Source organism: Lepus europaeus, chromosome 4, assembly GCF_033115175.1.
Source record: "Lepus europaeus isolate LE1 chromosome 4, mLepTim1.pri, whole genome shotgun sequence".
Classification (NCBI taxonomy): domain Eukaryota; kingdom Metazoa; phylum Chordata; class Mammalia; order Lagomorpha; family Leporidae; genus Lepus; species Lepus europaeus.
Genome location: NC_084830.1, coordinates 112252782 through 112274308, shown reverse-complemented (window position 1 = coordinate 112274308; position 21527 = coordinate 112252782). Strand labels below are relative to the sequence as shown.

The following is a 21527-nucleotide window of genomic DNA, read 5'->3' as shown; positions in this document are numbered from 1 at the left end:
CTCTGAGTCAGTGGCAGTCAGGAACTCCCCCAATATGCAGATCCTGGGGCCTGTGGGACCATTTGGGCTTCAGCCCCTGTGGGTGTGCAGGAGGGTGTTGCAGCCCTGCTGAGGGCGAAGCTGAAGATGCAGGCAATGTGGCTTCTGGCAGGGGTGATGGGGGCTGGAGATGCTTTTCTCTGAAAGCATACTAGCTCCATAGTAGGCATTAAAAGGTGCATTCTTAGGAGGCCAGCCCTGGAGAAATGTCACTTGACATTTCGATGTCAAGTGAGGTGTCTAGAGCAAATGGTGTAAAGCCAGGACCTGCAGAGAGGCTGAGCAGACCCCGACTTTCTCACTGGAGGGAATCCCGCTTCCAGACAAGCCCTGTGTTCCCAGGTCACTGCTCGGAATCCTGATGCCCCCTCTCCCTGTTGCCTTTCAGACTGGGCGCTTCAGAAGCCACTGCATTTGACAGTGACGAATCGGAGGCAGTGGGCGCCGCGCGGATTCAGATTGCCCTGAAGTAAGTGACGGGGAAGTCGGGATAGAGGGAGCATTCTGAGTGCAGCCGCTGGGTGTGCAGCATTGAGCCAGCCCTGACCTTCACAGCAACCCCAGGGAGGAAGGAGAGCCTGCAGGGTGCTGGTGCTGCCCATCGTGGGCTCCTGATTAACGGGGTCTCAGCTCTTTCCCCACCTCCCTGCTCCCCATTTTACAGATGAGAAGAATAGGGTCTTGAAAGACCCGAGGGCTCACCCCAACTCATTGAGCTGGCCGGTGTCAACCAGACCAGGCGCTGAGGCCTCCTGCCTCGCAGTGTGTTTGCTCCCTGTTGCTGTGGCTTTTGTCTCCTTGTCCCCATGGAGGTTGCAACACGCTGGACCCAAGGTGACTGTGGAGGGCTGCAGCTCAGACACGGTCAATACCCATGTTGTTCTCTAATTTTCTCTTGCTAGAGGATGTGTTCTCAGTAAGGATTAATTGCTGACATTTTTATGTCAAGAAATTTCACGGCGACGTCTGGCTTCTCTTTAAATCCTGAGATGAGTGACAGCTCTGGACCTCCATCCCTGCATGGCAGCAAAGCTCTGAGCCTATTCTGCTTGGAGCAGCCAGCAGCCCCCTCTTCTGATTGTTAAGAGAGAGAAAGGGTTGGAGAAGTGTCTTCCTAATGGGTGCTGCTTATGCCCATTTTCATTTCAGGTATGATGAGAAGAATAAGCAGTTTGCAATATTCGTCATCCAGCTGAGTAACCTCTCTGCTTTGATGGTGCAGCTAGACCAGAAAGTGTGAGTATGTGACCCGACAGGTCTGTATGATCCTCTCAGCCTCCAAACTCCAGATTCAACCGTGGGTATTTAATGCACATGACCTTGATGCAAAATTGGAGCACTGTTTACATGGATACAGGCACAAGGGCCCCGCAGAGAGTTTCTGTACATACCGAGCACCTGCCATGTACTGGCTCTAGGCGTTGGAGCCCTGAGCAAATCCTTCATGGACCCTGCCCTCCTGGACTTGAGCCTCAGGAAGAAGAAGGAATGGTCACAGTCAGGTAGATCTCTGAGCTCAAGTGTTGCATCCAGAAAGGAGTGAGTCCTGGCTTCTCAAGGGTCAGCACCAGTTCCTGTGCTCCCTGTGCCAGGGTGTGGCTGGGATTACCGACAGGCTGATAGGCCAGCAGACAGCTGCACCGTCTGCGTGTTGGCTCTCCCGTTGTAGACGAGGTTTGCATCTGATGGCACGCGTCTGCCTACCTGCTTCTCCTGTAACGGGACCATCCTAGGTCATAAGGGCAGCAATGGGAGCTCCCGCTTCTCTGGTCTGCACCCAGCCAGCATCTGGGGGAGGGGAATGGCAGGGAAAGGAAAGCAGACAAAACAGAAGGAGGATGAGACTGGATGCTCCGGGGGTCTTCAGTCCTTTGCAGGTGTCGGCAGTGCCGGGGTGAACATCCTTCTCCTGGTCAATCTCATTGGTCCTTGTCCACAGTATCAGGGGTACAGTGCCTAGAAGAGAGGGCCTGCACAGCTGTAGTTTTCTTGGGCTTATCAAATTCCCTTGCACAAGGAAGGTTTTGTTGCATTTTGCCTCATGGGGTAGGAGGGGCCAGATTCCCTGGTGTCAGCAAGCACTTGCTGCTGCTCCTACGCACTGCTGGCCTCGGGCTCCGTGTCCTATGGAGCGGGGGATTCTGGGACAGGAAGGGCGTGCATGCCCCTTAGCGGCCCATTCTGCATCGTTCACAAGTACCCGTGTAGCAACTTGAGAAATTTGCACATTCACAGCCACTGTGGTGTTCTTGGAGATTCAGTGGCTGTTTCACCCAACACAGTAGCCCCAGACCTGTGCTGACCCAAGCTCTCCTGCCACCCTGTCTCCCTGTAGGAACGTTCGTGTGGTTATCCTTCCTTGCTCTGAAAGCACCACTTGCCTGTTCCGGACGCCGCCCCTGGAAGCCTCGGACACCCTAGTGTTCAACGAGGTGTTCTGGGTGTCCATGTCCTACCCGGCCCTACACCAGAAGACCTTAAGAGTCGACGTCTGTACCACAGACAGGAGCCATCTAGAGGAGTGCCTGGTGAGAGCCATATCTCCGTCTGTCCCTCTGTCTTTCTAGCCTTCTAGCCTTCTGGGGATTGGTCCACCCCAAGCTTCTGAGAAGGCTAGGAGGTGGCCCAGGTTGAATCACCGGTCAAGTTCATTGGCTTCTAGACAGAGATGCTTTTCCTCATAAGAGGAAGAGTAGTGGGCCTGAGAGCAATGCAGGAGATGCCAGCCACAGACCACAGCTTACCTGTGCAGCATTAAGGATGAGACAAGAAACACTGAGTAATGAGAACAAGCAGTTCTTCTTGCTGTGTAGCTGGGTGGCCTTGGGCAGTGACTTAACATCTCTGGTGCTCAGTTTTTTCATCCATAAAATGCCAATGATGATACCACCGTGATGCCCACTAGGGAAGTCGTTACTTGGATCCAGGGAGTCAGTACAGGAAAAGCACCTGCTCTCGTGCCTGACACACAGAAGGCTCTCTTGCAGCAGGGCCCTTGCTGGTCCCCTGCCTGGAACAGAGCTCCTGTGGCTTCCTCCCGCCCACTGCACTGGCAGGAGTCGGGATTGGATATGAAGGAGCCTGGGGTCTGTGTGTGTCCTATACTTGGGGACCAGCAGCCACACGTACAGGTGGATATTGGTCAGCCACCTCGTAGATGAAAGGGGGATTTACGTTAAACTCAGGGGCTTGTGACATACAAATCAATTCAGAGAAGTGAAGGCTTTGTTAGCCTTGATGCCATTCTAGAGGATAGAGTATTTTGTTTATTTATTTATTGGTTTTGTTTTTTTAAGATTGAGAAGCTGAGAGATGGAGAGAGCCAAAATAGAGCCAGCTCCAATCTAGTGGCTCACTCTCCAAATGCCCACAACAGCTGGGACCCGGATGGGCTGAAGCCAGGAGCTGGGAACTCAACCTGGCTCTCCATGTGGGTCACAGGGATCCAACTACTTGAGCTGTCACTGCTGTCCCCTGGGGCGCACATTAGCAGGAAGCTGGAGTCAGGAGGCAGAGCTGGGTATCAAACCAAAATACCCTTTAACTTGCCTTTTAACCACTAGACTGCATGCCTACCCTGAGACAATTTTGATGATAACTCGTGGACTCTGAGCTAAGTGCCTTAGTGTGCTGCCTCACTTCAACCTTATAAAACAGGTCCTGTGTACCAGAGGGGAAACTGAAGCACAGAGTGGCGAAAGACCTTCCCTAAAGTCACAGTCAGAGAGTGGCAGGAGCCTTACTGGACTCCAAGCGGGTCCATCTCTGCTCAGGATTTCCTGGAGAGCGTCGGTGAGAATGGAAGTGTGATGTCCAGGGTCAGGCCAGCGTGGAGGACATTTCAGCTACAGCAGAAAGCTTTTCCACACCCAGGCGCCTCCAGTGGAGCATTTGCTCAGCCCTGGGCATTCCTAAATCCGAGGGGACTCGTGCTATTTTCTCCTCCTAATTGGATGCCTTTTATTCCTCCTTCCTAATTGAAGTCTGGCCATTGCTGGTTGCCATGGCAGCAGCCAAAGCGCTCATCTCCCTGTGGCTTGTCTCTGTCCGGGGCCAATCGGAGCCCTCCCTTTCCGCATGCCATGGGGACGTGGAGTGTCAGGCTGTCATGTTTTGGTGGTGAGAGGAAGTGAGACGGGAGGAGACAGGGCTTGTCTTCCGCCACCCAGAGCCTCCCTGCCTGTGCGTCTGCTAGGAGCCCTGTAGTCAGCCAGGCAGCAGCAGTCCCCACACTGGGCGGTGTCTGGGTGTCTACTCTTGGCCAGGAACTCTGTGTGCGGTATCTCAGTGAGTCCTCAGGGTGGCTCTGAGAGGAAGTAACGGGGTGACCTCCATCTGCCAAAGGCTGAATCACTTCTGCAGATCCTCCAACGAGTCAATGGAGAAGCCGGGGTTTGTAGCTTCCTTACGTGTAGCCACTGCACTTTTCTACCTCTCAGGGTTGCTCTGAGTGACTCTCATATCCCCTGACCCAGATCAAGGTTTTGGGGGAACACGAGGCCTGCCTTCCCTGTCTATTGCAAGTATAGAACATGCTTACTGTGGCTTCACAGGAGTCCTGGTTGTCCTCTGTGCACCTGCTAAGCTTTGCCACACAGCTCGTGCTCTGCCCGGGTGGTCCCACTGCCAGGTCTGGCTTATATTGTGATGGTTCCCCTGCCCCATCTCCCATGGCCATGCTCACTGGGCCATGTCCCAGCCCTTTCCTTCTTTTCTACCTGTCCAAGTGGGAACAAGTGCTCACAACCTGGCTGTATGTATTGTGCTATCTCCGTTCCTTTTGTCTACTTTCTGTAGCTATAACTGAACATCACAGTCTGAGTCATTTGTTAAAACTAAAGGTTTATTCTGCTCACAGTTCTGCAGGCAGGGAAGTTCAAGATCGGGTAACCACATTGAGTGAGGGCTTCCCTGCTGGTGAGGACTCTGCAGAGTCCCAAGGTGACACAGCAGCCAGAAGGTCCCTGCTGGGTCTCTCCTGCTGTGTGGATAAAGCCACAGTCCTGTTGCCTTAGGGCCCTATCCCTATGGCCTCATTTAATCTTATCACCTCCAGAGGGTCCCACCTCCAAATACCATACTCGGCCTAAGTCTCTGTTCTCTTAGCATCTCCTAGGAGTGATGGAATTTCAGCCTGCGTTTGGTGGGAACACGCACACTGTGGCAGGCAGTGTTGGAAATTGTGATCTCTTCCCACCCAGGGGGCCTCAGTGCTGCTCGGCAGTTAGTCTGTGTCTTCCAGAACCCTTCTCTCTCCCCCTGGTTACAAGGGCTAATGTGTGGTCTTCTCTGCAGGGGGAGAATGGAGAAGGGAGAGGAGAGCTCCCACTCGCCCAGCCGTCCTGCTCCTCTCTGCTCTTTCTCTGGCTTCTAAGCCTGCACTCTCCAGACAGCCCCTCTGTCCCTCTGAAGGACATCGCTCCTGCAGTCGCCCTGCCCCCTCCTCTGCCTTCAGTGCAGAGCCCTCCTCCCCAGGTCCTAGCCTCTCTGCATCCCAGCCATACCTTCTCTCAGGCTGAAATGGAACAAAATGAAGATTTAACCCCGTTTCTTCTGCTAGCGTAGCAGAACCTTGAAAGAGGTCTTTACCTTCTCTCTATAACCCGACCCAGGTGGGCGTCTGCCCTTGTGATTGTACCCAAAGTGTGTATCACAGGCAGCAGTGACCTGCTTGTCACAAAATCCAATAGCCGCTTCTTCATCCTCACCCTCCCTGACCTGTCAGGTGCACCTGAGTCAGATGCTCACTCCAGTTTCCTGATGTCCTTTGTCCTTAGTGACTTCCCTGACTCCACACCCTCCTCATCCCTGGCTTCCGTCTCCTGAGCCGATTCTTCCCCCTTCCCGTGGCCCCTCTGTATGCCCAGGGCTCAATCTCGCTCCTCTCTCCCTCTCATTCTGATCCCTCAGTGATCTCCTCTCTCCTGGCTTCCAGCACCATCCCATGTGTGTGGCTGGAGTCTGAGCTTCTCTTAATTTCTCTTCTCACGTTCCCATTGCCTGTCCTGCGTCTTTCTTTTCATGTCTAATACGAATCTCAAAGCAGGATGACCACACGAGCACCTGACCCTTCCTCCCGCGTTGTCACTGTCTGCAGGCGGCAGTCATGGTCTTCCAGTGCTCAGACCGGAGACCATGGCATCACTGCTGATGGCTTCCTCACCCCCTTCTCTGATCCTGTTAGCTCCACCTGCAGGACATCCGAGATCCCGGCCGCTGCTCCCCTGAGGAAGCATCCCCGAGCCAAGCCATGCTGCTGTCATCGCTTCGCTGTGACTATTGTAGCCGTCTTCTTCTCCATCTGTCCTTTTCTTCCTTCCTCCCTTCCTGTAGCCACAGTGATCCTATTCAAATGGAAATCCACGCAAGCCAATGTCTCTGTTGAAACTGGGATGTAGGCTGGCATTGTGGTGCAGAGGGTAAAGCCAGTGCCTGCGATGCTGGCATCCCAAATGGGAGCTCCAGTTTGGGACCTGGCTGCTCTGCTTTTAACCCAGCTCTCCCTGATAATGTGCCTGAGAAAGCAGGGGAAGATGACCCAAGTACCTGGGTCCCTGCCACCCACGTGGGAGACCCAAGTGGAGTTCCAGGCTTCTGGCTTTGGCCTGGCTCAGCCCTGGCCATTGCGGCCGTCTAGGGAATGAACCAGCTGATGGAAACATCCTTTTTTTTTTTTTCCTCTCTCTCCCTCTGTCTGTCACTCTGCCTTTCAAATAAATAAATCTTTTTAAAAAATAAAAATGGAGGGAAGGACAAAGAGAATATCATTATGTTCTTACAATTGTATCTACAGTTCACGTTGAATCTGTTAAAAACTAAAAATCAAAATGATAAAAATAAAATGGAAATGTGACTTACAAAAAAAAAGAAGTAAAAAGTAAAACCTTAGGACAGCTTCTGTCTCTACCTGAAGTTAACACCCGGCTCTTTGACATGGCTCCTGGGGCCCTGTGGGACTTGGCTTCTTCTTCCCCTCGGATTTCATCCCCAAGCCATCTCCACCAGCTCCCGTCTCCCTGCAGGCTCCCGTCCAGGCTTTCCCATGTGCGGTGCCCTCTGCCTGGGATGCTCTTCTCCTGGATGTGCACAGGCCAGACTTCAGACTTGCTGCTCCTCTCCACCTGCTCTTTGCTCTGCTGTCACCCTCTCGGTGAAGTCTTCCTGCGCCCTCTGTGAAACCCGTTCCCCACCCCACTCTCATCTCTTCCGCTTTGTCCCTGTGTTTTTCTCTGTCGCATATTTCATCCCAGCTTATAGATGTTAAGGTACACAGGGGGTTTCATGGATTTTATGAAAAGTGCATTTTATCAAAAAACAGCATGCATTTCTTTTTTCTTTTCTTTTCTTTTTTTTTTTTTTTGCCCCAGATGAGCTAGTCTTTTTTATTCTGTTTTCCACAGCGCTCTTGAAGCACCCTTGTGTTTCGGTATTTTCTCACCTCTGAAATCACACGTATTATAGATGGCAGGTTATGGTTTAATGAGCAACAGCTTTTCTTTCTTTCAAACAAATATGCTTAATAATTGCTGGCCTCTTAATTTCACAAGAAGCAGTGTAGTTGACTTACTCACTTATTTGTCTTAGTCTCCCCCGCTCGCAAGTCAGGTCACGAGGCGTCTGCTTCAGATCCTGCGATATCCCCAGCAGGCAGTCAGGCATGGCACCTGGCGGCTGCTCGGGAAATTTGTGTTTATTGAATAAGTGAGCGAGTGGGCATGCAAGTGCAGCCGGTGTGTGACGGTAGAGGAGATGCTCACCCTCCGAGGCAGCCCCACGTGGAACATGCAGCCTCCTGGAGTTAGTAATCATGAGATGGTGTCGTGCCTCTGAGGTGTGACCCTTGTCCCTCCCTCTCACAGCTCAGACACAGCCCATCACATCCCGAGTCGTGTGGTCCGACTCCCCAGGCCACTGGGAGCCAGTTAGGGGAGGAGTCTTGCTGTACCGGAGTCTATGGGACTCGGGGAATTGTTCTGAATGGACACATGAGTAATATCTCTGTCAGTTTGCTCCATGCTGCCCTCACTGTCGCCCTCCCAGCAGGTACCTTTCACCTCCTCAGACTTAGCACTGCCCGTGCCATGCGCCCAGTACATCCTAGTACAAGGGGAAAGCTGCAGGGCTCCCAGAGGGACCCAGGAGCCCCCTTTTCACCATAGGGGCCATCCTGAGTCACCGCTTGCCAACAGGTGTTTGGTGTTCGGCCACCCACTGGCACAACCGTTGGTGTGGGGGGAGAAGGAGAGGAGGAGGTGGATGAGCTGAATCCCACAGTGATCGGGGCTCTGCCTGAGAGGGCTTGTTGGAGCAGTAAAGCCTCTGCAGAACAGCTGAAATTCTTCTGTAATTGTGTCTCCTGAGAACGTGCAGTGAAGGTATTAAGTCACTTGAAATAATCCCTGTCTCTGTGAGATTATATACTCTGTTAGGTTTATTTGTTACTTCTTGTTTTTGTCTTAACTGGATGCATTTATGTAGCTGGAAGAATAAATGACTGGAAAGGTTTAATGAGGAGAAATCCAGTTCTTCTCCCCCATCCCCATCCAACCTGACCCCACCACCTGTTCTACCTAGGTGATCACTTTGATTTGTTTCTTCTTTATCATTATTATGTCTTGTTACAGTTACAATCATGTTCATGCCCCTTTGCACCTGAAGCAGGGTACAATAAAGATATAGTTAGGAAAAAAATTACGTGTATATTCTTATCCCTCTCTGTTTCTTATATAAAAAGCAGCTTGCTCTCCCTGCTGCTCTGCGCCATGCTGCTTTCTCTTTCCAGCATAGCCAGGAGAGCCCTCTGCCTCAATACATAGAAATCTTTCTCTTTTATTTGGCCATAGCTATAGAATATCCCACAGATAGGTTCTAGTTTATTAAGCTAGTCCCCTGCCTTGGACCTTTGTTGAAAATCTTTTGCTATCACAGAAAGGGCCAGACAGAAGGGTGGTGTTCGTGGGTCATTGTCTGCTGGTGCAGGTCTAGCAGTTGGATGCACACTTGCAGACAGTGGCTGCATCTCCGGGGGAAATGAGCCTGTGCTTCTGCTTATCATCAGATCCCTCGTGTGCGGGTTCTGCTGTTCCACATTCCTACCAGCACAGTGAGAGAATGCCCATTGCCCCACGGCCTTACTAGCGCCATGTGTTGTGTTTTAGAGTTTTACACCTTGGCAGGGGAGAAATGGTTGTTTGCTTTGTGTGTGTGTGTGTGTGTGTGTTTTAATCTCACCCGTAATTAGGTAGCAGCTCATTGTTTGGGTTCTGCGGGAGACTGTTAGCTCCCAGGACGTGGGAATCTGTGGGGACCATCTTATCCTTCATGTCTGATACAGAACCTAGTGCTCACTGACATCAGTGGAGGGTAGTTACTCAACAGCAGTTGTTTCAATAACTCTTTGTCTAACAATAACAAAAAAAGCCCGTCCAGCTTAAAATTGGGGAAAGAACTTTAAATAGGCATTTCTCCAGAGACAGCATACAAGTGGCCAGCACACACGACAAGGGGCTCAACATTACTGGTCAACAGGAAAATGCAAATCCAAACCATAGTGAGCTACCAGCTCACACCCTTAGGGCCGTGGCCATCACATACACACACTCACATACACACACACAGTGAGAATAGCAAGTGTTGGACACACACAGAGGGAGAGGGAGAGAATAGCAAGTGTTGGTGGAGATGTAGAGAGGTTTGAACTCTTGGGCAGGGCATTGTTTATTGGGATGATGCATCTGCTTTGGAAAACAGTATGAAGGTCCCTCAAAAAAAAATAATAAAAACAGGGGCTGGTGCTGTGGCTCACTTGGTTAATCCTCCACCTGCGGCGCCGGCATCCCATATGGGTGCTGATTCCAGTCCCGGCTGCCCCTCTTCCAGTCCAGCTCTCTGCTGTGGCCCAGGAGGGCAGTGGAGGATGGCCCAGGTCCTTGGGCCCTGCACCCGCATGGGAGACCAGGAAGAAGCACCTGGCTCCTGGCTTCGGATCAGTGTAGTTCCGGCCATAGTAGCCATTTGGGGGGTGAACCAACTAAAGGAAGACCTTTATTTCTCTCTCTCTCTCTCTCTCACTCACTCACTGTCTAGCTCTATCTGTCAAATAAGTAAAAAAAAAATTATAAATAAATAAAAACAGAACTGTCATATGATCTGGTCACCCCACACTGGGTATACACCCCAAATGAATGAAAAGCAGGATCTCAGAGGTATTTATATGTAATATAAAACCCAAGAGGTTGTAACAACCCCGTGTCCATCACTGAGTGAATGAACAGGTGTAGTATATACATACAGTGTCAGCCATGAAACAGGAATGCAGTTTAGATACTTGCTAGAACATGCATGGACGCTGAAGATATTCAGTGAAGCAAAAATATCATCAAAGGGCAGCTACTATGTGACTCCAGCTCTATGAGGCGCCTACAGTAGTCAAATTGAGGGAGATAGAAAATGGCATGGGAGTTGTCAGGGGCTGGGGAGAGAGGAGTTGTTCAGCAAGGATAGAGCTTCAGATTTACAGAATGAGAGATTTGATTTCCATTTCACAACAATGTTAGTGTGCAGTGTGGATGTATAGTAATAGAAATGTATACTTAGAAACAGTAAAAATGGTGATTTATGTATTTTCAAATAATTTTTTTAAAAGATAGGTGCTGGGTAAAGTTTGGCAGGTGAGTAAAGCAGTGAATGGATTAGCGGATGAGAGAGGGACTTCCTGCAACGCTAGCAACTGGCCCTTTGTTCGTCCCTGGAAGCGGCTGCCTCTCCGGGAGTGGTGTTTTCAACACTGTCTTCTCATTGTCACCCAGAACCCCCTGTCACCCCTTGCTTAGAGTCTCCTCTTTTCTGTCCCCAACAGGGTGGTGCCCAGATCAGCCTGGCCGAGGTCTGCCGGTCTGGGGAGAAGTCGACTCGCTGGTACAACCTCCTGAGCTACAAATACTTGAAGAAGCAGAGTAGGGAGCCCAGGCCACAGGGAGCCATGGGTCCCATCCCAGGGCCCGAAAGCATGGTGAGCGGGGACCAGGTGTACACGGCTCTCTCACACAGGCAGCTCCTGGACGGGTGGAAGGAAGAGCAGCTCCCAGAACCAGGAACTCCGAGCGTCAGGGGTGGAGGAAGTGGAGCAGTGGGTGGAGAGGAAGACAGGGAGGGGCGGTCCCTGGGAAGCAGCAGGTGCTTGCTCCCGTCCTCGTTTGGGCTTCCTCCTTCCATACTCAGCTTTATCTAATATCATCTGTCTGGTGAAAACCTTAATTCATGAGTATTTTTTTAAAATGGAGTGGAGAAGAAAGCAGAAAACTGACAGGTGGAAAATGAACCTTTACTGAGAGTATTCTGTGTGCAGGCCCGTAGTAGGAGCTGTGTATGAAAGGGACTGAGACAAGGTGTTTCCTGCTGGGGCCGCAGGGGCCACTGAGTCTCCGTGTTTACTGTAAGTCTCAAAAGGTTATTATGAAGCTCTGAACAAATCCATGTTTAGGCCCCCTGGGGAGGGTCCCATTAGTATTTTGCTCACTTGAAAACCTTATATTTGCCTATTTTTGGTTAAAAATAGCCTTTTATTTTTGTGCATACACTGTAACCTACTAAAATATCCTTCAGCTGTGTCCTACACTTGGAAAGCCCATGCCTGCTGCCCAAGTCTTCTGGGCAGGAGCCCATGAGCAGTGAACCTGCTCTAGGCACACAGGGCATGGGGTCCTAGGGGATTCCGGTCACATCAGAGAGCCAAGTGGTGAGTGTTGGGGTTCAGGCGGTTTTCAGGTCTCTGCAGTAGCTTGCCTCTGCCAGGGCTTGGTCACTTTGGACATGCACAGTCTGGGCTTGGTTAACATATGGTAAGGATGAAGTCAGTTTCCTTTTTCTCTTCCACCTCCTCCTCATTCCCTTTCCCCATGCTGCTGCTGCCGCCCATTCCTCCTCCTCCATCTCCTCTTCCATCATCATCATCATCATCATCACATAACTTCTACCCAGGCACTGTCCTTTGGTTTGTGTACAGCTTACCTAAGCTGAGTGAGATGAGCCAGATTGCTTAAATGCAGGCATCTAATAGGCAGCATCACGGGTCTCACACCCAGGTCTCCCTCACTACTGAAAGGAGACAATAAACTTGCACAGGTCTTAGACTCACACTCCTCCTGTCCCGAGCGTGCCCTAGGGCAAGGAGCAGCAGCACTCGTGTCCTTATCCGCCTTTCTCAAGGGAACAATAATTGATGTTGATCCTACCAGTCAGGATGGTTCTATGATTATGGAAGATGATACTTCCACTGTGTCTGGCCTATACCTGGCCCTCAGTTGATTTTAGTTCCCTCTTTCCTTCCCAAAGGAAAATATCAGGAATTACCCAGGCTCTGGTGCATACTGCCCAGGGCAATTGTGACTTAGTCTTGTGTTCAGACAACTGCAGAAACCAGATTTTGCTTTGGGATTGGCTGCCGTTCGTTGAGTGCCAGTTACATGCTGGGTAACTCTTTCTTGTAGAGAGATTCTCAGTTATTCTTTACATCAGCCCTTCTAGTAGTTCTTAGGTTAAATAATTTCCTTTAGCCACACAGGCTTTCTTAGTGTATGACTCATTCAGTGTCGATGTCCTTCTTCCAGGAAGCCCTTCATGATTGCAAATCCTTAAGCTGGCTTTGCAGGTGTTCAGTTGCCACACACCCACTACTTAGCTCTCTTCTAGTCCTTGTTGTTACTGATGGCTCCTATGTTGATCGGTCCAAGGGAGCTGCCATCTCCTTAAGTCAGAGACCTGTAATTCTGTCTCCCTTGACTCCCACCACTGGCTGTCTTCCAGAACTCCACGGAGTGGGCCCACACACACACACACACACACACACACGGGGGTTATTCTCTGGAGAGCTGCTGCGAGCAGAACCCAGGACTACTACTGCTTTGTACGTGAGCTTGGGCAAGACGCCTGCCCACTCTGGTCTTTAGCGTTGTCCTCTCGTTCCTGGCAGGGAGGCTGTGGCAGCGTGTGTTTCCCGCAGTGACCCCAGTGGCCTTTTGTCTCCTCAGGACGCTGTGTCCGCGCTGTTGGAACAGACTGCGGTGGAGCTGGAGAAGAGGCAGGAGGGGCGGAGCAGCAGGCAGAGGCTGGACAGCAGCTGGTGAGTGAGTGTGTCCTGGGGCCCTGGGAGCTGACCAAGCTCGGATTCGGCCCAGGGCTGAGACCCCCAAGGAGCGTCCCTGCTGCTGAGAGAGTCTCTCATGGCTTCTCTCTAAGCAGCAGGGGCAGCCTAATTACAGTGGTGCCCGAAATCTCTTCTCTGATTTATCTTGCGTTCCATCAGTCATCCATGCCAGTTCCTACCTAAGGTTACTCTCGGTCATAATGCGCTGATGTTAATTGTGGTTAAAGAAATTAAACTTTATGTCATCATAAAGGGAGAATATGTATGGATTGCCTTAAACTGAAAAGTCCTTAGTTAGGGAGGGGCAGGAGCAGAGAGCAGAAATATTTGGCATAAATAAGATAGAAGTGCATTTCTTTCTGAAGAAGAGAAAGGCAGGTGGTGGCTGGCACTGTGACACAGCTGGTTAAGCCACCACCGTAATACCAGCATTCCATACTGGAGCACTGGTTCAAGTCCCAGCTACTCCATTTCCAATCCAGGTGTCCACTAATGTGGCAGGAAAAGTGGCAGAAGAGCAGAAGATGGCCCAAGTGTTTGGACCCCTGCCCACCCAGGTGGAAGACCCAGGTGGAGTTCCAGACTCATGGCTTGGGCCTTCCCAATCCCCAGCCGTTTCACCCATTTGGGGAATGAACCAGAGGATGAAAGATCTCTTTCTCTATCTCTCCCTTTCTCACTTTCAAATAAATTAAATAAACCTTTGATAAAGACCACAAGAGAGAAATGAGAGGAAGCCATCAAAGCAATACAGTTCTGTCAGCCAAGAGGAATTCTGGGAACTCGGCCCCTCCTTTCTGTCCTCTCCGCTCTGCTGTCTGTACTGTGAGGCTCCATAAGATCGCTGCTAGATCACAAGACAGACAGAATGGCCTTGTTGTGTACCCTTTAGCCAAGGAGCACTCTGAAGGCTCCACACAGAAACTTCTGCTTGCTTCTTGTTGGCCAGGCTTAACCCAAGTGCACAGGAGACCTCGAAATGAGAGCTGTTAGTGGGACACAGAAATCACATTTCTGTAAGTAAGGAAAAAGTGAGAATGCATTCTGGGTAGGCTGTGAGCTAAATCTTATCTCAAAAGATAACTGGAAAATTCGGTTTAATGAAAATCAAACATGATTAAAGTCTAGTTGGATACATTACTTATTAATCCTGACGTCTTCTCTCTCCTTATGAAAAAAAGATTAGCAAAATTTTTAGACTCTGAAAAAATGTGCTACTACCAAGAGAGATTTTTTTTTCCTCCTTGGTGTAAGCTGGATAAGAACTGGAGAGGGAACAGCCTTCCACTTTGTAACTCAGTGCTGTTTGTTTTGTTTGTACACAGACAGGAAGGTTTCAGTTACATGCACTAGGAATTGAATTCTGCTTTCTACATTTTTATTGTACCCTTAGACAAAGTGGTTTTTAGCTTTTCTTAATTCGACATATAATAATTGTACAGATTTATGGAGTACAAGGTCGTGGATTGATATATGCATATGAGAGTACTTCCAGGAAGTGGAATTATGGAGTGGGTATTTAGCCTCTTGGTTTGCCTGCATCCCATACTGGAGAGTCTGCATTCCAGTCCCGGCTGTACTCCTGAATCCGTCCTCTTGCTGTGGCACATCCCGGGAGGCAGCCAGTGACGGCTCAGGGCGTTAGGTCCTTGCCACTTACGTGGGGAGATCTGGGTGGAGGTCTGGGCTCCTGACTTCAACCTGGCCCAGCTCTGGCTGCTGCTGATGTTTGTTTGGGAGGTGAGCCAGTGGATGGAAGATCTCTCTCTCCCTCCCTCTCTCCCTCCCTCCCTCCCTCGCTCTCTCTCTCTCTTTCTCTCCCTCCTTCTCTCTCTCCCTCTCTCTCCCTCTCTCTCCTTCTCTCTCCTTCTCTCTCCCTCTCTCTCCCTCTCTTTCCCTCTCTCTCCCACTTTCAAATAAATAATGAAAAAGTTTTTGCAATGAAAAGGGAATTAAAAGATAAGTTTATTGTAGTGTAAAAAAAGTTTAGAATCTGTGTACTTGGAGGTCTTCAAAAAATTCATGGAAAATGCATATTATGAAAAAAGCTGAACATGATTTTCCAATTATTTAGTACCAAAACTTCTGTTTTAATTTCATTTCCCAAGAACTTTTCGAGGTACCCTTGTAGTCACGTATTGATCATGTCAGGGCGTTTAGCATATCCATTACCTCAAACATGCATGTTTGTTTTGGTGAAACATTCAAAAGCCTCTCCTAGATCATTTGAAAGACAGAATACCTTGTGTGGCATATACACTGACTGTAGCCACTCGTGTGCAGTAGAAAGCAGAGCTGGCTCATGTCTGTCACTCTGTCCCTGCTCTCCTTCCCTCCCCTCCCCAGCCTCTGGTCCCCGCCATTCTACCCTCTCCATCTGTGAGAGCCTCCCTTCTGCATTGCACACGGGAGCCCAGTCATGCCCTGTCTTTCTGCACCTTATTTCATTTATAAAGTCCCCCAGGGCCTCCCCACGATTTTGCAAATAGCAGGATTTACGGCTGAGCAGTGTTCCACTGTGTTACGTAGACCACGTTTTCATTGTCCTGTCATCCATGGATGGACTTAAGTGTGGATTCCGTGTCTTGACTACTGTGAATAATGCTGTAGTACACGTGGGCGTGCAGTAACTCTTGTGCAGTATGGCAATCCATACAAAAAATTTCACCTAAGTGTGCAGCCCAGCGTATTTTCAGGAGCCGAACTGCACCCAAGTCGGGACGCAGAGCACTGCCAGCACCGTGAGAGCCCACATTTGCTTCCTTTCTGTCACTCTCCTCAAGTCACTCTAGCCTTATCTGAGCCTCACCTGAAAACGGAGGAGATGCCACTGCCTGTGTAGGGTTACTGCAACAAACTAACGCAGGTGAAGGAAGGAAGGGCAGAGCACCCCGTACACACCAAGTAGAAAGCAGAGAGGGAAGCCCCACCTAGCAGATTCCTATAGAGAGCACCCCGTATGCACCAAGTAGAAAGCAGAGAGGGAAGCCCCACATAGCAGATTGCCGCGGCCCATGCACCTTGCCACTCGGCAGAAGTGAAGGTTGATCTCAAGTGCGTGTGCTTTGGAGCTGAAACAGATCCGGATCTGGAAACTTGCTCAGCTGACTTCCTGTGGGATCCCAGGCTGGGGCATGGGTTGAACTTGGAAGTTTTAAACACTTCCTAGGTGATGCCAACATACAACCCGGGCTCGGTCTGGCAGCCCTCAACTTCTGTTTCCTCTCCTGTGCAACGGCTTTAGAAACGGACCTCTTCAATGTGGGGTGTTGTGCAAATTGGATAAACTTAAGCCTGATAAGCATTTACTGCAGACTCTGGTCCAGGGGAACAGTCAGTGAGTCTTCTGTGCTTTTAGCTGTTACAGCCCCATGTGATGCATTTGGTCTCCAAGGACCCCTCCTTTAATATCCTTGACTCCAGGAGTCGGCACGTGTTACCTGAAAAGGATCAGATGGTAAATAGCACGGGCTTTGTGAGCCCGGGTTCTGTCACATCTTCTTGAGTCTGGTGTCCTAGTGTGAGTAGTAGCCGCAGACAGGACCAACCAGTTGACCACATCTGTGTCCCTTGACACGTCATTTGCCAACACTGACATTCGCATTTCATGTCAAATGTACCCGTCACAAATTGTCCTTCTCCTTTTTCCTTCCAGCCCTCTAAAATGTTTTATTTTATTTTTGAAGATTTTATTTATTTATTTGAGAGGTAGAGTTACAGACAGAGGGAGAGACAGAGAGAAAGGTCTTCTTTCCATTGCTTCACTCCCCAAATGGCCGCTATGGCTGGCGCTGGTTAATTTGCTACATCTGTGTGTGAGCCAGCCTTGAAGAATCTCTAGTGCTCCCCATACAGGAAGCAGTAGGGTGACTTTTGTGTGTGTGTGTGTGTGTTTATTTGACAGAGTTATAGACAGTGAGAGAGAGAGAGAGAGAAAGGTTTTCCTTCCTTTGGTTCACTCTCCCAAGTGGCCGCAACGGCTGGAGCTGCGCCAATCTGAAGCCAGGAGCCAGGAGCTTCTTCCTGGTCTCCTGTGCAGGTGCAGGGGCCCAGGAGCCATCTTCAAATGTTTTCCTAGGCCACAGCAGAGAGCTGGATGGAAGAGGAGCAGCCAGGACTAGAACCAGCACCCATATGGGATGCCAGCACCACAGGCAGAGGATTAACCATACCGAGCCACCGCGCCAGCCCCTATTTATTTATTTTAAGGTTTTTATTTATTTATTTGAGAGGTAGAGTTATAGACAGTGAGAGGGAGAGACAAAGAGAAAGGTCTTCCTTCCATTGATTCACTCCCCAAATGGCCGCAAGAGCCCTAGCTGCGCCGATCCAAAGCCAGGAGCTTCTTGGTCCCCTATGTGGATGAGGGGACCAAGCGCTTGGGCCATCTTCTACTGCTTTCCCAGGCCACAGCAGAGAGCTGGATTTGGAAAAGGAGCAGCCGGGACTAGAACCGGCACCCATATGGGATGCCTGCACCACAGACAGAGGATTAACCTACTGCACCATGGCACTGGCCCCTAAAATGTTTTTTAAAGCCGTTCATGGCTCAAACTGTCCAGAAAAGCAGCGGCTGGATACAGCTTCCTGGTCCCTGTGTCATTAGTTGTCTCCGTTGCTATTTGTCTCTGTGAGAGAGAGCACAGCAAGGCTGCTGGCCGTTTGTGGTTTCTCTCCATTGTCTCAGTCTCTCCCTCTCTCCTTCCCTCCCTGGCTTGCCTTCTCTCTCTCCAGCACAGTACAATCCTGCATTGCACTGTACTGTGGTTCACACAGGCAAAGATCTGATGCCAGAAATAAGGCCAGGACCTGTCTCCCCAAACCCTGGCACGGGATCAGTGCTTTCCACCAAATTCCAAGCTTGTGTTGAGACTTTTCAAGCCGTCGCCTAGCAACCACCTTCTGTTCTTTCTCCTATTGTGGCCTGCTCCCTCCCCACCACCTGCCATTCAAACTTCCCCAGACACTGACTTACAAAGAGGGTCGGGGGTCCTGGGGCTGCTGGAGTGGAGCACATCCATCTGCAGCCCCCTCCCCCAAGGCTGGGGGCTTCTTTTGGTGCTGGGGTGTTTGCTGGCCATGCTGTGCTCTGGAGTCCTGGGTAGAGGTCGCCCACAGCTTGGCCCTGTGTTTTAATTCACACTCTGTCCAGCACCTGAGACACAGCGGCCATTGTTGCTCCCCCTTTTTGTTAATTTAGGTCTCTTTAATGTATATAATCAGAAGGTTTTTTTTTTTTTTTTTTAAGATTCACAAAAACCTGAAGACATAGATGAATATAATGACTGACAGTGCTAGAGTGAAAAGACCTCTGTCTCCTTGGGAAGTTGTGTCTGTGTGTGTATGTGTATGTGTGTGTGTGTGTGTGTATCTCTGTCTCGAGCAGATGTTGTGTGGCACTGCTGATTCCCAGGGCATGTCTGCTTCTATTTTAGCAGACTTTGCCGAGTAGACCTCAAATAAGATTGCAGTAGTGAATGATCCCATTGCCAATGGCTAAGGGAACCTTTAACCTGTACCCACTCTGATATACAGTACAAGGGAACTTCACACAGTTCATGGAAAAACGGAATTACACTATCAGTTTGTTTGGTGCAAACAAAAAAAAAATTGGAATCCATGCATAATTTTTGTTATTTGAAAGGCAGAGTCATAGAGAAGGAGAGAGAGAGAGAGGTCTTCCATTTGCTGTTTTACCCCCCAAATGGCTCCAGTGGCCAGAGCTGAGGCAATCCAAAGCCAGGAGCCAAAGCTTCCTCTGGGTCTCCCTTGTACCCACAAGCACTTGGGCCATCTTCCACTGCCTTCCCAAGCACAATAGCAGGTAGGTGGATCAGAAGTGGAACAGCTGGGACCCAGACTGGTGCTCATATGGGATGCCAGCGCTGCAGGCAGCTGCTTTACTCACTACGCCACAGCACTGGCTCCCATGCATAATTTTTTTTAAAGATTTTATTTCTTTGAGAGGTAGAGTTACAGATATTGAGAGGGATAGACAGAAAGGTCTTCCATCCACTGGTCCACCCCCCAAATTGACTGCAAGGGCTGGAGCTGGGCCGATCTGAAGCCAGGAGCCTCCCCTGGCTCTCCCACATGGGTGCGCGGGCCCAACCATTTGGGCCATCCTCCACCTTTTTCCCAGGCCCCAGCAGAGAGCTGAGTCGGAAGAGGAGCAGCCAGAACTAGAACCAGTGCCCATATCAGATGCCGGCGCCGCAAGTGGAAGATTAACCTACTGCACCACAGCACTGGCACCTTCATGCATAATTTTTTATAAAATATATTTTCATGGCCGGCGCCGTGGCTTAACAGGCTAATCCTCCACCTTGCGGCGCTGGCACACCGGGTTCTAGTCCCGGTCGGGGCACCAGATTCTATCCCGGTTGCCCCTCTTCCAGGCCAGCTCTCTGCTATGGCCCTGGAAGGCAGTGGAGGATGGCCCAAGTCCTTGGGCCCTGCACCCCCTGGGAGACCAGGAGAAGCACCTGGCTCCTGGCTTCGGATCAGCGAGATGCGCCGGCCGCAGCGGCCATTGGAGGGTGAACCAACGGCAAAAAGGAAGACCTTTCTCTCTGTCTCTCTCACTATCCACTCTGCCTGTCAAAAAAAAAAAAAAAATATATATATATATATATATTCATGAACTTTTTGAACTCTCATCTAAGCAAACTTCTGTACATACTCAAAATATAGGCATTAAAAAAAGTTTTAAGTTTTTGTTTATTCCTTTTGAAAGTCAGAGTAACAGAGAGGGAGAGACAGAGAAAGAGATCTTCCATCTACTGTTCACTCCCCAGATGGCCACAACAGCAAGAGTTGGTCCAGACTGAAGCCTAGAATTCCATTCCAGTCTCCCAAGTCAGTGGCAGGGGCCCAGACACGTAGGCCATCCTCTGCTATTTTCCCAGGTGCATTAGCAGGGACCTGGATTCAAAGTGAAGCAGCTGGGACTGGAACAGATGCCCATATGGGATGCTGGCATTGCAAACAACAGCTTAATCCTCTGTGTTACAACACTGGCCCATACATTTTTTATTTGAGTAGATATTGCTAAGGTGGCTTCTCTGATTTATACTCCCATTAGAGATATGCCTATTGTCTGCAACAGTATTTGATGTTATAATTTTTTTTGCTACTCCAGTGGATGAATAAATATTACCTACTTTAATTGTTTTTCTTTTTATAACTGAGATCAAGTACATTTTAACGTTCCTTTCCTGGACATCCATTGTGATTGAGCTTTTAATAGAGCCGGGCAAACTTGGGTTGGAAACCTGGCCCCAATACTTAGCAGCCTATGGCATTGGACAAAGCCCCCCACCCTTCCACTCCTCATTTTTTCAATCTGCAAAGTGGTCGGAGAGCACAGGGATCTTCAGTAGATACTGGTGAGTGGAGCTTCTACAGAATTCTTTGTGGAAGTGCCTCCCTAGTGTTCACCTGTTCTCCAACTCAGCTCCTCTCTCAATGGATAAAGAGTCTGCAGGGGCCATTGGGGGAGAGTAGAGGTCCCTCCAGAGCCGGGGTCTCCATCTAAGTCTGGGGAATGGAGATCCAAGCCTTGTTCTCCCACTGGAAAATCCTCAAGGAATTTGTACTTTTCCCCTACAGCCCCGCCAGGCCAGCTAACTTGATGTCAGAATGTTTTCATTTGGCTGGCATTCTTTTGGGCAAGTGTGGGAATACTGTCCCCTACTGATGCCTGATTGTTCCGCCAAACCATTGCAATCCAGGATTCCAAAGGAAATGGACTCTTCAGATGATTTGCAATACACATATCTGATAGTGGGCTTATGTGTGGAATATGTATTGATCTCTTATCAGTCAATAACAAATAGACAACCTAATTTTGAAAAAGCTAAGTATTCTAATGGAGACTTTTGCAAAAAAAGGAATGATCAGTAAGTGCAGGAAAGGTTTCTGAACAAGAAAATGCAAATCCAAGCCACAATAAGATACAAGTACACACCCTGTAAGGTGACTGAATTTAAAGATTGACAATACTGGAGCCAGTGCTGTGGTGTAGTGGGTAAAGCTGCCACCTGCAGTGCCAGCGTCCCATATCGGCGCTGGTTCCAGTCTCAGCTGCTCAACTTCTGATCCAGCTCTCTGCTATGGCCTGGGAAAGCAGTAGAAGATGATACAAGTCTTTGGGCCCCTGCACCTGCATGGGAGACTCCTGGCTCCTTGATTTGGATTGGTACAGCTCTGACTGTTGTGGCCATCTGGGGAATGAACCAGCAGATAGAAGCCCCCCCACCCCCACCCCTGCCTCTGCCTCTCTGTAACTCTGCCTTTCAAATAAATAAATTAATTAAAAAAGAAAAAAAAAGATTGACAGTAC

At 49.8% G+C, this 21527-nt stretch overlaps 1 protein-coding gene across 1 annotated transcript in view; it reads left to right on the top strand.

The window, feature by feature from the left end:
• The window catches only part of WWC1 (WW and C2 domain containing 1), a 172984-nt gene that overhangs the window by 133061 nt on the left and 18396 nt on the right, over window positions 1–21527 (top strand). The window contains exons 13-17 of the mRNA XM_062188715.1: window positions 428–508; window positions 1189–1275; window positions 2375–2567; window positions 10898–11050; window positions 13068–13159. Coding sequence (XP_062044699.1) covers window positions 428–508; window positions 1189–1275; window positions 2375–2567; window positions 10898–11050; window positions 13068–13159 — 606 coding nt within the window. The remainder of the gene's footprint in view (window positions 1–427; window positions 509–1188; window positions 1276–2374; window positions 2568–10897; window positions 11051–13067; window positions 13160–21527) is intronic.